The sequence below is a fragment of the Talpa occidentalis genome, unplaced genomic scaffold (assembly GCF_014898055.3).
Source record: "Talpa occidentalis isolate TD23 unplaced genomic scaffold, MPIMG_talOcc4v2.1 talOcc4.4, whole genome shotgun sequence".
Taxonomy (NCBI): domain Eukaryota; kingdom Metazoa; phylum Chordata; class Mammalia; order Eulipotyphla; family Talpidae; genus Talpa; species Talpa occidentalis.
Window position 1 is genome coordinate 31,885,609 of NW_023604295.1, and position 17,783 is coordinate 31,903,391.

General features: G+C 39.9%; 1 protein-coding gene across 1 annotated transcript in view; it reads right to left on the bottom strand.

Moving 5' to 3' along the window:
- Positions 1-17,008, bottom strand: part of EHHADH (enoyl-CoA hydratase and 3-hydroxyacyl CoA dehydrogenase) — a 62,648-nt gene extending 45,640 nt beyond the window's left edge. Inside the window, exons 1-4 of the mRNA XM_037525231.2 lie at positions 16,348-17,008; positions 10,269-10,372; positions 7,550-7,722; positions 5,796-5,907 (exon numbers count right to left, since the gene is read on the bottom strand). Coding sequence (XP_037381128.1) covers positions 5,796-5,907; positions 7,550-7,722; positions 10,269-10,372; positions 16,348-16,613 — 655 coding nt within the window. The 5' untranslated portion in view covers positions 16,614-17,008. The remainder of the gene's footprint in view (positions 1-5,795; positions 5,908-7,549; positions 7,723-10,268; positions 10,373-16,347) is intronic.
- Positions 17,009-17,783: the final 775 nt, after the last annotated feature.

Below are 17,783 nucleotides of genomic sequence, written 5' to 3' on the forward strand. Positions count from 1 at the left end.
CTGTAAAATAAAACAATTTTGAAATTAATTTATTGAAGAAATATAACATTTTTTCCTCCTTCTTTCATACTTTATAGAATTTATAACACTCCTTCCTTTTTGTTAAAGAAAAAAAAGCTATTTTTATGTATATAGACTCATTTTCTAACTTGGCTCATGTGTACACAGTTCTATATTGTGGTTTTGTGTCAAAACATGGATTTTGATAATCAGTTCTCATTCTCAAACATTTTAGCCTTAGACTTTTAATTATGAATGGAATTAGTTCATGACAATGTAACTTGATTAATGCTTTCCCTTTATACTCAGTTTTGTGGAAAAAACATTACAAAAATACTCAGAGTCGATCTCATGAAGAAATGTCGTAAACAAACAAATGTCACTGTTCTATGAGATCAATAAAATCTCTTGAAACTTATTGGCTAAATAATATGTAGTTCCCATGTACCAACCACCATTCCTTTTTCCTTGCTTTTTTTTAAAAAACATTTATTTATTTATGCATACAAGAACTGGGGTACAGGCCAGAGGTGCCGGTGGTGAGAGGATTCACCAGAGACAGAGTGGGGAACAGAACAGGCAGACTGACTGAAATACACTGCTGAGGGGAGCAGTGGGCAAGACAGGAGAGGTCTGCTTCGCCATGTGGGTTGCTCCCTGGCTGGCAGGGGATTGAACTCGTGCTGCAGATGCTGTGGATTGCCCCATAGTGCGGTGCTTAACCCCTTGCACCACCAGGGAGGCCCTTTTCTTGCTTTTTATTATATTCTTTACACACTTAAAAGTTATAGAGGATTTCAGAGTTTTTATTTATGTGAGTTATTTCTATCATTGTTTACTGTTCTAGAAATTAAAACCGAGAACTTTAAAAGTGTATATTAAGTCCCTTAAAAAACAATGATAAACCTATCACATGTTAACAAATGAATTTTATGCAAAATGACTAAATTTTCAAAATTGAAACTACTACTGAGAAGAGAGTCATTGTTTTATATTTTTGCAAATTTCTTTAATGTCTGGCTTAATAGAAGACAGTGGAATTTTCTAATCTGCTTCTGGATGCAATCTATTGTGATATTGTTAGGGGGAAAAGGATGTCCTAAGCTAATTCCATACAGGCGTTGTGGACTCCACCCCCACTCCAGACCAAAGCCATCAGGACACTGGGAAAGACAAATCCCGTCACCACCAAAGGGAAGGTTGCTGGGACCTGAGGGTGGAGTTAAGCAGCCAGGTTGGGTATAAAAACCAGACATGTGGGTCTTGGGGTCCTTTTTGGCTTCACGGCTCTGGGCTCACAGCCAGCTCTCAGAGTGCCATTGGGTTTCCAGGTCAGCAGAACGGGTAGGATGCATTTAAGACTTTATCTCCCTATTTTCTCCCTGAGTTGTACATTTCCTCATTTCCCCTTCTCTTGTAAATAAACCTTTTATTAACCTTTTGTGTGTGCTGTAGTGGAGTATTAATAAGTCCCTTTTAAGCACGCGGGTGAGGACCCACAGCCAGGCACCCGTTTTATATCGGGGCTGCCCTGTAACAATATGACATGGCACATAAAGGCCTCTAGAAAATTCCACTGTACACTTTTGTGAAAATGAGAGTGGAAAAGGCAAGTAATTAATTATTATAAAAGAGGTGTGATTCCACTCTCCCCTAGTGGTGGGAGACAGGCTCAGCAGACCCTGGATCACACTGTGCCAGCTCCTGCTTTAAATGATCACTTTAAAGGTGCATAGCGCTTATTATGTGCAAGTCCCATTAGTAGCATTCATTTATGGCTGGAGTGATTTTAGTTCTTTTGAAAGTAACCTTTTGCTGTGTTTGCTTTTATCCTTTGGAGCTTACAGGATTCTATTTCCTGGAAGTATAAAATCATTACCAAAGTACATTAGGGCATTGATCTCTCCTCATCAGTTTTTCCAGGAAAATGGTGTTCTTGCTAAAATACAGCCTTGGATTCTATTTCAAATCTGAAGAATTTCTCCTATTTTTTCCTGTGGTTACTGCTTCTCACCTTTTGCTTTGTGCTTTGGGAGCTCTTATTTGTAGCAGAAACCTCTATTACATACCTTCCATTTCTACTGCCTCATTTACACTTTATGTATCTTTTTGTTAAATTCTTCTGAATTTTATAAGTGGGTTTCTATCCTCCATGGTGCTGATTCAGCTGCCTGATCTATTATGACTTTATTCATTGTTTCAAAAAAAATTATTTTGGCTAATGCTTTGATTTTAAACGGAGTGTTCTTATTTAATAAATAAAATATTTTCTTTCATGACTAATGTGAATTTTCTAAAGTTTGCATTTAATCTTTTTCAGCAGATTCATATTTGTTTAATTTTTTTAATGTCACAGGATATTTTTATAGGTTTTAGGTTTGGGGTTTGGTTTTCATATTTTTGTCTGTTTGTTTTGATCATGTGATGTTTATTATGGCTGCCTGGGAGCCCTGGGTACTAAAACTCACCCTCAACATCTTGTTCAAATAAAGGAAAACCCACCTGGACATAAATCCAGAAAGGCAGGCAGGAGAAAGATGCCACCCCCAACTTCCTCCCTCATAGTCTGGGTGGTGAGAGGTAGCTCTTCAAAGTCTAGAGCCCAAGGGCATCCCTCTCTGAGACAATCCTAAAACAGCTCCTCAGGACAGGGGCAGTGCTCTGTGGGAATAGAGCTATTCGGTGAACAAGTGGGAAGGGACTTAGAAAATAAAAGCAGAGGAAAGGCAGGAAACTGCAGTTCTCATGATTTGATGAGACAGAGAATGTCAGCTGAATAGCAGAGAACTGCAATGTGCCCAAGCTTATCTTCTGTGATGGCTGTTCAAGGTCCTGTTGCTTTCAAGTGGCATTTAAATTTAAGAGAATTGAGGGGAAGCAGTGGTTAGAGTTGGAATTATTCCACTTTCCAGGATTACCTCTCATGGATGTCAGATCAGAAAGGTTAGCTATTTATGTGTTAATTTAATCTTAAATTTATTTACTTCTTAATTTCCAGTGGGGACAGTGTCTACAAAGTTGGTGTCTACAAAGCTGGTGTTTTTCTTTCACATTAGTAGGGAATTTACATTAGTAGGGAATCTTTGACTTTAAGTAACAATTAATTTCTTTTTATAATCCTTTCTTAGAAAAAAAAGTTTTTCCAAACCAAAAAGCAAGAGCCATTAACTTCCTACACAAATTAACACACATCTAGTAGCTTAAAATAACGCATATTAATTAATCTAAGTTTGGGATGTCAGAAGTTGAAAATAGGTCAGTCAATCATTTCTTGTAGAGGCTCTAAGGCAGAATCTGTTTCTTTGCCCATCCAGTTTCTACCAGTTGCCTACACTTCTTGGCTTCTGGCCTTTTCTTATCTTCAAAGCCAAGCTGTTTAGTGTTGTCTCACCTCTCTGAACCCCTGCCTGCCTCTTTCAGGTATTAAGGATAAAAACAGGCCCTAACACACTCCCCCAGAGGAGCACAGCTGTTTCTGCCACCACACAGTCCTGGAGGAAGGGGGAAGGGCCATTCCAATTAGTCCCCAAAAAGGAGTGACAGGAGAAAGGTATGCACAGTTATGAGGGGGAAAAAATACTTGAAAAACCCTCTTGCTTTACTGTTCAGAGCAGCCCTCCCGCTTTCCTGAGGCTGCCTCACGCGGAGTTCTGCCCTGTCACTTCCTAATAAACTTTGAGGCTGGCTTCATACTGATGGTTCATGAAATTCTTTTGTGAGACATCAAGGACCCCTGGTGTCATGGTTCTCAACATAAGGACTCTGTGATAAGTCAGGCCCACATAGAAAATCCAAAGTAATCTTAAAATCCTTCTACATGTATGTCTGTCTGCAAAGTCCCTTGTGATAAAAGGTAATATATCCACAGATTCTGGGGATTATGATGTAGACATCTTGGGGGTCCAATTGTTCTGCCTACTGAAGTTACCATTTATAAAGTGTCTCCTATGTGACAGTAATATACCAGAAGCATGCCATGTAATTTCATTATCCCATAAACCAACTAGTGGTTGTTTCACCGCTAAGCAGCATTCAGAAGACCTCTCTGATAAACTTCAAGGTCAATCTATGCAACTGGCTTCTTGACATCTCCATTTGGATGTCTACTAGGCTTCTCAAACATAACACATGCAAAACTAAGTTCTTATAATTTCTCCCTGCAACTTGTCTACCAGCAGATACTCTCTTTTTGGTAATGATACTATCCTTCCAGCTGTCCTGCTATTAGAATCATCCTCACTCTCTTCCCTCTGGTACATCTCACATCTGATCTGCCACACAAGCCTGTGAATCCCTGTCATCATAAGATATACCCAGAATTTAACCATGTCTCACCATTTACATTGTTCCACTCAGGTCCATGTTCCCATTATCTATCTCTTGGATTATTATAGCAGTCCTCTATCCAATCTATTTATGCCCTAACTTCCAAATAACATATTTTTAATAGCCAAAGTGATCTTTAAAAAGCATAAGTGAGAGCGTGCTATTTCTCTACTCAAAAAACTCCAATGCCTTTCTAACTCATTCAAAAGAAAAGCAAGCATTCTTCCTATAATCTTCAAGCCCTACACAAAGTAGGAAAAACTACTGTCAATCAAAACAAGATTCACAGTAAATGTAAATGGCATCCTAATTTGAAATATGTGAGAAAAAGTACATTTTTGAGCTGATAAAATATGGAATTATGATTAATGTTTTACTGGTATAGTTTTCTCCACATAATCACCGTATGGGCAGGCATTTTTCTTGGTTTGGTTCACTACTATAGGCCCAATGCTTAGAACAGAACTCGGCACATGAGAGAAAACTATAATAGTTGCTGGATAAATAAATAAAAATTAACTTGCACAAATCATGTTGTCTAAATGTTGACTCAAATTCAAGTCTTTGATTCTAAAGCTCATACTCTTTTTTTTTGCCCATTCTTCAGGATATAATCTAATACCAAGATTCTCATCAATTGCCTATTATTGTAGGAAGACAGATATGGGAATAATAATACACAACAAACACAGCACCAAGTCTAGGGCTGTTCTAAGCGCATTTCATTAACTTATCTAACTTATCTTCACTGTAAGTATTAAGTATGTGGCAGATAATATTATTTGCCACATTTATGAGGAAACTAAGGGACAAAAAGATAAAGTGACTGACCCCAAGGACTCATAATGAGTTCTACCTGTTGGACTAAATAGTTGTATATGTTCTTTATTCCAACTTTACCTCAACTCGAAATCTCTTTATATATCACCTTATGGTGTTTGTTAAATCTAGAGTTTCTAGATGTATTCTAGCGTTGTGCTGTTGATATTCCCTATTGAAAAAAGAACAACCCTTCTAATTGTAGCTAATATCTTAGTCATTGGAAAGGAAAAATTCAATCATTTCCACACTAAAACTTGAAAATTTATTTTGAGAATTCTGGTCTTGTTTATATTACAATTTCCAAATTGTATCATCTGAATTTCCAAATTGGATCATCTGAATATAAAGTACCCTACGTGACACCAGTGTCTGTAAATACATACTTGAACTATACTAAAATCCTGAATGTATTTAGTATGTATATACACTTTCATTTACAAAGTCATCACATTTGATCACCATGGTAACATTTGAAAAGCCCCCAGAGAATGTATCCTTTCCATTTATGGATGATAAAATTAACATCAAAGAATTTAAAGTAATTGCTTAAGGATATATGAGTAGGGAATGGTCACCCAGGAGTTTTTAAAAGCCTAGACTAGTTCTTCATATTGATGTAGACAGCTATTGGCAGAGTTGATACTAACCTGAGGTAATTAAGTCAAGAGCAGCAGGAACTCCAATGAGTCTGGGGAGAAGCTGGGTTCCTCTGGCACCGGGAAGAATTCCTAGAGTGACTTCTGGAAAGCCAATGTGAGTCTATCAAGTGTAGAAGGCATAAAGATCATTAAAATTGGGTGATATCATCAGAGTCAAGGAAAGCATTCCTCTTTATTTCCCACATTTTCCAAAACATTGTTTCATAAAATTTAGTGAGAGGTTCAAGGGACAAATTAGTGCACACCCTCTACTTCAATCAACAGCATAAAGAGAACCATGTTGTCCCTAAGCCTTCATGTTGAAACACATCTCTAGCTCCTTACACAATTTCTCAATTACTCTATTAAATATTAAGACAACAAAAATAGGACTCTCCAGAACAGCTTGATGGAGTCCTGAGATCCAGGTAGCTCAAGAAAGTCAACCCACTGATGGGCAGAGAATATTCGCTAATCATATGTTTTGAACACATAAAGAGCCTTTACAACGCAATAATAATTAGATAAATAATTCAATTAGAATAGGCAAAAGATCTGAATAGACATTTCTCCAAGGAAGAGATGCAGTGGCCAAAATGCACATGGAAAAGATGCTCAGTATCATTAGGCATCAGGAAAATGCAAATCAATCCCACAAGATACCATTTCATACCCAGTAGGGTGGCTATACTCAAACAATACAGACAATAACAATTTTTAGACAAGACGGGAAGAATACAAAATCCTCATATGTTGCAAGTGGGAATATAAAATGGAGTGGCCTCTTGGAGAACATTTGGCAGTTCTTCAAAAATGAAATATAGAGTTACAATACAACCCAGAAATTCTACCCATGAATATACCAAGAAAAATGGAAACATGCCTATCAAATTTATACACAAATTTCCATGGCTTTATTGTTCATGAAAGTCAAAAAAGTAAAAACCTAAATGTCTATCAACTGAAGAATGGATAAAGAAATTATGTTCATACATCCATATAAGGGAAGTATATCCATATAAGGGAATATTATTTAGCCATAAGAAAGAATGAAGTACTAACTTCAATGAACTCTGAAAACATGCTAAGTGCAAGAAGTCAGACATAAAAAGACAACATATTAGATGAACTATTTATATGAAATGTCTAGAGTGGTTAAGTTATAGAGACAAAGTATATTAGTGGTTGCCTAGGACCTGGGGTAAGGGAGAGGAGTGATGAAGTATTCTAAAACGAGCTGTGGTGATTGTTGCATAACTCGTGAATATACCAATACATCACTGATTTGTATACATTAAATGATTAAAATGCATGTATCAAAAAAAAAGGAGAATCAGGCACATAAGAGACTGAACTTGAATTCTTTATCACTCTGCCTTCTTGGCCATTTACAAGTGGCCAGAGCAGCGGTTGAGTGCTGGGCTGGGAAGCTGCCCGCAGACTCTGCAGCGCCAGTTCCATCCCAGGTAGCCCGTGAGGGTCCTACATGGTGCGCAGACCTCTCCTGCCACCCGCTGCTCCCCTCAGCAGTGTACTTCGGTCCTTCTGCCTGTTCTGTTCCCCACTCTGGCTCTGGTGAATTCTCTCACCCTCCCATGCTTCTGACTGTACCCAGTGCTTGTATAAATAAATAAATAATTATTTAAAACAAAAAAAAAATAAAATGATCATCTCTGATGCTCATAACAACATTTAGAGCTTGTCGTAAAGAAAAGCCCGCCCTTTCCCCCCACCCCAAGTCTCATAAGGAGCCTCTCTTTTACCTCTGCATGGGCAATCCGATAGTGACAGCCCAGGGCGAGTTCTAATCCTCCTCCTAAAGCCACACCTTGGATTGCTGCCACCACAGGCTTCTTATTTTTCTGTATTTCATCTACTATATATCCTAGTGAGATATTAGGCTTCTTAGCAGAACCAAAACCACGGATATCAGCACCTAAAGGCATAAATATAAAGAAAAAAGGAAGGTGAGAAAGCCATGGGCTATATTATATAATAACAAGTTACCATATAATTCTTAAGGAATCTCAGACCTCTTTGAACCCATGAAACAATTCATCCTATGGCTGGAGAAACAATAAAGGAGCAAATAACCTGGGAAATGTGAAACAACATGAGAGAAAATCCTCAAATCTTTGTAAGAATCCTGTACTCTTCTAAAATCTGTCTTTCTATATAAGGTAGCAACTCTACATTTAGAAAAATTAAAAAGCACCGAGGAGACCAGGAATTCTCTAATAAAGACCATCATTCTGAGATTGAGTCAACCGTTCTCATTTGATGCTGCTCACCAACCTGACTCACAGCAATCTAGGCCCACATCTTTAATAAGAGCACGAGTCATTACAAAATAAAATCTCAGGGTAAAATGCACACAATGTCTGTAAGTTATTTGTTAATCAACCAGCTTAGAATTATGTTTGGTGACAGATTTTTTTTCAATTAAAGTAACATTTATTGTTTTTCCTAATTATAAAAATAACATGCATTATAGAAAACTTGAAAAATACACAAAATTATAAAAATATAAAGATCACTTCAGATACCACAGAGATAACAGCAATATTTTGGTGAATTCCTGTTTTTTTTTAACCAATGCACATATATAAGTGTGACCTTAATAAGGTATTTAACATTTTTTTCTTGATACCGATCTTAAAAAAACAATGTAATAAAAAATGTACTAAGGTATATACTTTCAACAGTCTCAAAAATCCTGTAAAATCTTATATTTTCTGTTTTTAACAAACATTATACATGCTATTGGGAAAAATATCCTATCTGTCTTTGAAAACATTGCTTGGTACAAGTTTAAAAGGTAAGTTAATGTAATGATGTCACATTCAGCCTATTCATCTTCTTTTTCGTTTGCTGTGTATTCCTTCTCTAGCATCATTTTGCATTTTTCTCACTGAACCATCATATTTCATCATTCTAGTCTAGTGGTTTTTTTCCTAGATTTTTTTGATTCCAATTAAACGAGATGAATTTCTGAGTCTCAAAATTATCATTCCTGTAACTTGAGATTAAAAATGATTTTTCAGGGCCTCCCTGGTGGCGCAGCAGGTTGAACGCAGCTTTGTGAAGCTGTTGGTAACCTCAGCAGTGCCAGTTCGATTCCTGGCTGGGGAGAAACCCACATGGCATGGCGCGGCAGACCTCTCCTGTCTCACCCGCTGCTCCCCTCAGCAGTGTTTTCCTCAGTCCGCCTGTTCTGCTCCCTGCTCTGTCTCTGGTGAATTCTCTCACCCTCTCACGCCTCTGGCCTGTACCCCAGTTCTTGTATAAATAAATAAATCTTTAAAAAAAAAAAGAAAATAGTATTTCATCATTAATAAATAAATAACCTACCCAGTACTGGCATATACGGGCAAGATAAATGACAATTATTATAATATTAACATTTTTATATGTAAATATTGTCATAATTTCAATATCTACTACATAAGCTACTATTAACATACATTAAATTCCTCTGGGTATGGTAAGATTGTATAGTCCATCATCACTATGTAACTTTTGTCAGAGGGTATAATATATTTATTTGGGAAAAGAGGAAAAGGTAACACAAATACCATTGAATAAATCAATATTTCAAACACTTCTGCCATATTCTGTCAATATTTTTGATCTTCACATAATAATCCAATAAAGAGTGCCCTGGTCACTGAGGTAGGTGACTACCAGAAGAAAAATGAACTCCATTTCAAGCCTCGGTGTGAAATGAAAAACAACATTTCTGCTTGAGGGCACGGCACTAGGAACTTTCACATATAGTGTCTCATTTCATCTTCAAAAGGTGATTAAAATAGATATTACTGCATCTACTTTGCAAATAGAGAAATTGAGATTCAAAGATAAAAGTGGGGGCCTCCCTGGTGGCACAAGGGGTTAAGCACAGCACTATGAAGCTCTCCGCAGCTTCTGCAGCAAGGGTTCAAGCCCCTGCCGGCCAGGGAGCTGATCCACCTTGCGTGACAGACCTCTCCTGTCTCACCCGCTGCTCCCCTCAGCAGTGTATTTCAGATAGTCTGCCTGTTCTGTTCCCCGCTCTGTCTCTGGTGAATCCTCTCACCCCCTGCACCTCTGGTCTTCATCCCAGTTCTTGTATGCATAAATAAATAAATCTTAAAAAAAAAAAAAAAAAGTTAAAAGGGACTTGCCCAGGCTCACATAGGGCAGAGACATATGCAGAGTAGGCAGGTTCCAACAGGTGTGTGCTAGCAGGTAAAATAGGCAGGAAGCCTGGAATGAAATATCCTCCAAGGGACCAGTCCAAAATAACAAATAATGAGGTCAAAGTTTTCTCTGGGATTCTCTTTTGACGCCTGTGTCTTTTTCCACAGTGGATTTCATTCCTACTCAAGACTTACATATCTATTAACCCATTAAGAAATTATCCAAAAGAACAGCAAATGCAGTATCGATTTCAGTCTGTGGCTGGATTCCAGAGTTAGTGGGAGAGGGCAAGACACTGGTTACCTGCACAGAATTTGCCATCTGATCCACAAAGCACAATGGCTTTTACTGAATGATCCATTACAGCTTTCTGCAGTCCCTCTTTTATTCCATGTAGTACTGCAATACTGAAAGAAAAAAATACAGGAAGCTTAGTCAGAATTAAGTTTCTACCATTTCAGAGATTTTTCCTCTCATAACAATGAAAATCAAAGACATACAAGATGGATAAATACTGTAGGGACTCCGTGGTGGTGCAGGTGGTTGGGACACAGCCTAGCAAGCTATCTACAGCCACTACAGCATGAGTTCGATCCCCAGCCAGGGAGCTACCCACATGGCACAGATCTCTCTTGTCTTGCCCTCTGCTCCCCTCAGCAGTGTATTTAGTCAGTCTGCCTGTTCTTCTCCCCACTCTGTCTCTGGTGAATCCTCTCACCCCCCCACACCTCTGGCCTGTACCCCAGTTCTTGTATGCATAAATGAATCTTTAAAAAAAAAACTGTAGATAAGTTTTTACTAATTTGTTCAACTAATAACGTATGTGCCTATGATGAATTATAGAGAGACAATTAACTTTAAAAAACCAGTATTGGGGCCTCCCAGGTGGTGCAAGGGGTTAAGCACAGCACTATGAAGCTGTCCGCAGCCACTTCAGCACAAGTTTGATCTCCGGCCGGCCATGGAACAACCCACACGGGAGCAACCCACATGGTGAAGCAGACCTCTCCTGTCTCGCCCACTGCTCACCTCAGCAGCGTATTTCAGTCAGTCTGCCTGTTCTGCTCCCCACTCTGTCTCTGGTGAATCCTCTCACCGCCCCCCCCCCACACCTCTGGCCTGTACCCCAGTTCTTGTGTGCATAAATAAATAAATCTTTTAAATAAATAAATAACCAGTATTTTCCTTCACTCTGCTGTAAATTTGACCACTTAGAATTGGTCTAATCAATTTAAACACATTACACATCATTTTTGTAAAGTGAGAATTTATGACATCCTAGGAAAAACGAAATGTATACAAGAAAACATCACATTAAAATGGATATTGTAATAAAGATACAATGAAAGCAATGCCAAAATTTAGAGGGGAGGAAATTACTTTCAATCTGCTATATTGAGAAGATATAAGAAATGTGAAATAGTGTAAAAGAAATAGGCTATGAGATGTAGCAGAGGCAGCAAACCCAACACTCTGTCCTCCCTACCATCTTCAAAGTATTAGATATCTGGTTTTAACCAAGCTGCCCAAAATAAAGACTGTATTTCCCAACTTGTTTTGCAGTAAGGTCAACCCAAGGTATTACGGTCTTGCCAATGGGATGAAAGTAGATCTGTTTTTAAGCAACATTTGGGAAGAGTCCTTAAAAGAATGAGTACACTTTTCTTTTTTTGTTTCCCTCTTACTCCTGGCAGGATGCAGATGTGATGGCTAGATTGGGAGCAGCCATCATGGACCAAAAGGTAGACACCACATATTAAGGATGGCAGATAAAAAGATATATGGAATTGGAGTCCCTGGTGTGGAGCAGCCATAGCATTTCAGGATAATGCCGTGAGAGAAATTAACTTTTTCTTGTTTAATCCTTGACAGCCAAGCCTAATCCTACCTAATTTAGGAGGTCAGAGTAAGGTAAGAGGGAAAAAAAGAGCATGTAGTAGGTTTTGCCAAGTGCCAGTGGATGAGGGCATCATCCACAGATGAGATGGTTAAAGACAAGATTAAACGAGTCTGTCAAAGGAAAAGAAGAGAGAAAATAGTCATAGTGCTTCTCGATACACCATCACTTAAGACATGGGAGAGCTCGGTAGAGTGATTCAACCAAAAGTGACAAAAACCAAGAAAAAGCAATGAAGAGGATTTGCCAGGAAGCAGGGGATCCTAATTGCCAAGAGATGGTGAAGGAGAAGAACCTAGGAAAAACGGCAAGGGTTTCCTTAAAGAAAAAATAATAAAACAAGAGTCCACTCAGTTTTGTCTTGAACTTCTGAGTATTGGGCCTCCCTGGCATCGCAGGGGGTTAAGCACCACACTATGAAACAATCCGCAGCCTCTGCAGCAGGAGTATGATCCCCAGCCTGCCAGGGAGCAACTCACATGGCAAAGCAGACCTCTCCTCTCTCACCTGCTGCTCCCCTCACCAATGTATTTCAGTCATTTTTGCCTGTTCTGTTCCCCACTCTGTCTCTGGTGAATCCTCTCACTGCCCCCTCCATCTCTGGCCTGTACCCCAGCTCTTGTATACATAAATAAATCTTAAAAAAAAAAAAGAAATTCTGAATATTCCCATCAAAATGTCTCTTCTTTGGCATACAGGGTAAAAACAAATCTTAAAACAAAACAAAGAACAAACTTCTATAAAAGCCATATTGTTCAGGCCATCAGGTATGTGTTAAAGGCTCATGGAATGAAGGAGATCCTTTCTCTTGTAAATGATAATTCCCTTTTACCCAGTTACCTTTTTTTAAAAAAAAAAAAGATTTATTTTTATTTATTTATGCATACAAGAACTGGGGTGTAAGCCAGAGGTGGGGGGGAGGTGAGAGGATTCACAAGAGACAGAGTGGGGAGATTCAGGCAGATGTACTGAAACACACTGCTGAGAGAAGTAGCAGGGTCAAGACAGGAGAGACCTGCTGTGCCATGTGGGTCAGCTAGGGAATGGCTAAGACTTAAACCACTGCATCACCAGAGGCCCCTACCTAGTTTATTTTTTTTTTTAAAGATTTATTTATTTTATTTATACAAGCACTGGTACAGTCAGAAGCGCGGGAGGGTGAGAGAATTCACCAAAGACAGAGCGGGGAACAGAACAGGCAGGCCGACGAAATACACTGCTGAGGGGAGCAGTGGGCATGGCAGGAGAGGTCTGTCAAGCCATGTGGGACCCTCGCTAGTGGCCGGGGATCGAACTGGCGCTGCAGAGGCTGCAGACAGCTTCGCAGCAGCCCAGCCCTCAACCACTGTGCCACCAGGGAGGCCCTACCCAGTTACTTTTTATCAATTAATCTAGATGAACTCAAACAAATCCACTAATCTTTGACTGGTTAATTAGAAACTAAATCTACTAATGAAAACCAGATTGTAAACCATCTGTCATAGCAAGAAGTCCAAAAGGTACATATTTTCTTCTGGGTAAAATGATGGCTCAAAATTAGCCAAAATGAGCTCAATCGGTTCCAAATGGATTTTCCCATTTCAATCAATGCCTACTCTGTTTCTTATGTTTTTGTTACTTCTGCAAAAATCAAACACAAGGAGTGAATGAAAATGGTTGTAACAGATATACCTTTACTAGGTTCATACCAAGGAGAGGGAGAGGCGTGAAGAAATTATTTTCTCCCTTTACTATGGAAAATGCAGTCTGAAGATAACTCATGGGTGCTGACCAAAACTTTTTAGTTTCTGTGATTATCAGAGATATATTTGTGAGGTGATATTTTGTCTTTTTTTGTCTAAAGTTCATCAGGGGCCTCCCTGGTGGTGCAAGGGGTTAAGTGTCAGCACTGTGAAGCAGTCCGCAGCTACTGCAGCAGGAGCTCCATCTGGGCTGGCTGGCCAGGGAGGTGACCCACATGAATGCCACAGACCTCGCCTGTCTCGCCTACTGCTCTTCTCAGCAGTGTATTTCAGTCAATCCGCCTGTTCTTCTCCCCACTCTGTCTCTGGTGAATCCTCTCACCCCCCACACCTCTGGCCTACATCTCAGATATTGGATGCATAATAAATAAATCTTAAAAAAAAATAAAATAAATTTCATCAAATCAACTTTGTGACTTGTGACCAAATTTTTTTTTTTTCAGCAAAAATAGAAGAAGAGAGAACACTGACTGTTGTCAAAGGATGTTGAAACCATGGTGATTGTGGTGGTCTTTTCTGGTTTCTATATAATCTGCAAGAACAGCAGGGGGGCTTGCAAGAGTGAAACAATGGGACAAAAAAAAAGTAACCATTTTAAATGAGGGAAAACCAAACTTTTCAGAAATTAACAGTTGTGTTTCAGAGCTCAGGGTGACCTCTCTTTGCCCAAATAGATAAAGTAATGGATGATGGGTCTAGGAGGACTGGTTCATGGTACATCAGACAACATGCAGAAATGAAGGGCACTGAGTTTTGTTGGCAGTTTGGACCGAATTTGAGTGACACAATGATTCAGCAGAAAGCAAACAATTGGACTTTACCACCGTGCATTTTTTTTAAATACTTTCTTTGTTCCTTAACTCCATAAATACTGGCCAAAGCCCCATCCTTGGGGAGATTGAAGCCTTGCTGCCAGTCTTCTGCCAGGTGACCTTACATTAACTAGTTTCTTTTCTCAAATGCTGCTGGCATGATTCTTGGCTTCTATGCCTTTAAGTAGTGGGCCCACATTTGGAAACAACAGCAACTTTATGATCTAGTGATTAACATTTCTCCTGTAAGGGAGGTAAGTTAAAAATCAAAAACATTTTGAAGCGTTGTGAGAAAATATTGTTAGTTATAAGTATTAGATTATAGAATCCCCCCTCCCCCACACCTCCCCAAGTTCTTGATGGCAGTTTCCCTTTATGAGTAGAGGGTAGGAAAGAAAGCCTGAATATCTAATAATTCTAAATTAGAATATAGACAAGGCCAAAATGAATATGTAGTCATTTTACTTATGGTTCTCTTTGTCAAAACCAAAAATAGTGAATATTTTGCTTTTTTTCTGAGAATGGCAAGTGAGTTGATATAGCATTCTTGTGTGATTTTAATCCTGCAATTTTTTGGTATTATTAAATGCAATAATTCATATAAAAAGGAGAATTATAATACAATTAGTGAGTAATGAAATAGTTCATTTGTAACTATACATTTTAATTAAATATAATTTTAGAATTCAAGTATAAAAATACTCTTTAAAAATAATGAAATATTGGGCCTCGCCTGGTGGCATAGGCAGTTGAGCACCACACTGTGAAGCTGTCCACAGCCTCTGCAGCACCGGTTCGATCCCGCAGGGCTAGAGTCCCACATGCCGAGGCAGACCTCTCTTGTCTCACCCGCTGCCCCCCTCAGCAGTGTATTTTGTCTGTCTGCCTGTTCTGTTATCCACTCTGTCTCTTGTGAATCCTCTCACCCCTGCGCATCTGGCCTGTACCCCAGTTCTTGTATAAATAAATTAATTAATTAAAAAAATAATAAAATATTACAATAAAATAAACTCTAATATAGTCAGGTAAAAATTCAGTTAAAATTAGGAGGTCTCCTCACTTTAATCTCTTGTGATAAGAATTTTGATCAAAGATCTTTGTCTCTATGCTTTAGGTATTTGACGTAAATTATAATTTCTGCTAATTTTACTCCTGTGGATGGGTGACTCATTCCTAGGCTGATGTATCACTATAATTTTTTTCAGAGAAATGGGATAACCAAACATATGCAATGTCATTATTATTTTAAGCAGCAGAGATCTACTTTTTATAAGTAATGGCGTAAGTGCATTGCACAAATCTGGGTTAGAGAGTTTAACATGATAAATAAAATAAAAGGCATAGTAGTTTTTTAGAGAATGCTATTTAATATCTACCCTGACACTGATTTTCCACTAAAGCGCTAAGGCCCTGACATTTAGAACCTATCAGGAGGGAAAACCTTCCATTTCTGGGTCACTTTGCATTTCTTTGCTCACTGTTGGCATTCATGGGGACTTTTATGTATTTCTAAATATGTGAAACTGCCTTATTGCCGGATTCCTAAATCTTTTAGGTACACCATGGTAAAAGTGGCCTGAAGTGGGGGGCTGGGAAGTGAGGGGTCAAGATCTATTTTGCATTGTAGGAAGATCTTTGGAATACAAAGTACACCTGAAAGTCAACGTTGCAAAAGCAAACAGAACGGTTCAGCACGAAGTTAGCATGGACAGACCGATTGGAGCCAAGTTCTCGGGGTTAGCCTGCCTCTCCGCTGCAGTTTCCTTACACAGATCAACCAAGTTAACCTATGCATAAAGGCCCTGGCACTAGTTCCACCTGTGTGAGTGTCTTTCGAGGTTTAAACCAGCAGGAAAGAGTGACCGCCTCCGGAGCCCGCAGGCTGCTAAGGTCTCCGCGGTCCCCAGGCGAGAGACGCCGGAGCCTGTTACCTGAACGCGTTGACCGGTGGGTTTCGGAGGCGGATCAGCGCCAGGGAGTTGTGCAGCCGCGAGTACTCAGCCATGTTTCCTCTGCAGCTGAGGTCGTCTCCGCCTCCCGCTGTCGGGCTCTGCCACTTCCCCCAAGCGCCTGGCTCTCCTGGCGAGGAGTGGCGCCGGCTTGGCCAATGCGGTCCCGGCGCCGCCTCTGGTCGTGAGTCTGTTCCCGGGTCGGCGCTCCTCCTTCGCTGACCGCAGCCCCGCAAACGTAAACGCATGTTTTCCCTTTTTTATAGGCTCGCATCTCGCGCCCATCGCAAAGTAGATCTGGGAGGATGATGCAACATGGGTGGAATTGCCAGCAAGTGGAGATTTGTAATGCCCGGGTGCACAGGGACTGGCTTCTCTGGACAAATTCTGTCTTCACTAAACTGGTGGAGTTGTCCCCAGCACAGCTTTTATCTTCTTGAGCCTTCTCACAGGGACAGATATCTGGAATCCTGACAATTATGTGGTGGGTCACACACATGCAACACTAACGTCAATCGGTTAATCACATAACAGTCATTGTAGCTGTCTTACTATGAACTGGCAAACCTAGTGAAAACTGGGGTTTCTAGGCTTTCTGCTCAACTCTTTTCTTCTGCCTTTCTTAAAAATTGAGAGTTTTTTTTAAATACTTCATTTATCCATGAACTGAGCACCTATTATTTTCCCAGTTTAGGCAGAGATTAAAAGACAAAAAAGGGGCCTCCCTGGTGGCACAAGGAGTTAAGCACAGCGCTGTGAAGCTGTCAGCAGTCTGCAGCGCTAGTACGATCCAGGCCCCAGGCCGGCCAGGGAGCTACCCACATGGCGCGGCAGACCTCTCCTGTCTGGCCGGATGCTCACCTCAGCAGTGTACTTCGCTCAATCTGCCTGTTATTGAGACACAGGGCAAGCTAGGAATTAGGCAGTTTTAGGGACAGTGCAGGAGGGGGCCTCGGAGAATTGAGGAAGGCTTCAGAGATAAGGGCAGCAAGAGGAGTGTAACTAATTCCACCTGGAAAAACAAACATCTCAGGACCAAGGACAACATTGTTAATGCTGGCCTTGGTTTCCTTCAGGTGGTAAAGGGAGGCAAAGATTGGAGAAATAGAGAATGGTTTAATTTATGGACAACTTAAAAGGGCAGCTGTTTAACTTCAATGCAGAGATGCTCATCAGAGGACTGGGCCATAAAGATAAAGAAGTAACAAATGGGGAAAGAGAAAGCTGTTAGACAAGGAATGTGAAGATCCCCTGCTCAGTAGCAAATTAAGTGAAACAGCCAAGAACTAACCAATCACAGAGAGACTGGTGAAGCTTTAGAATAATTAGGGAAAGAAGGTATAAATACCCTGGGACACGACTCCACTTTGGCTTCCTTGCCCCTCCCAGGCCTGGTTCTATGGCCTGGGAGTCCCACT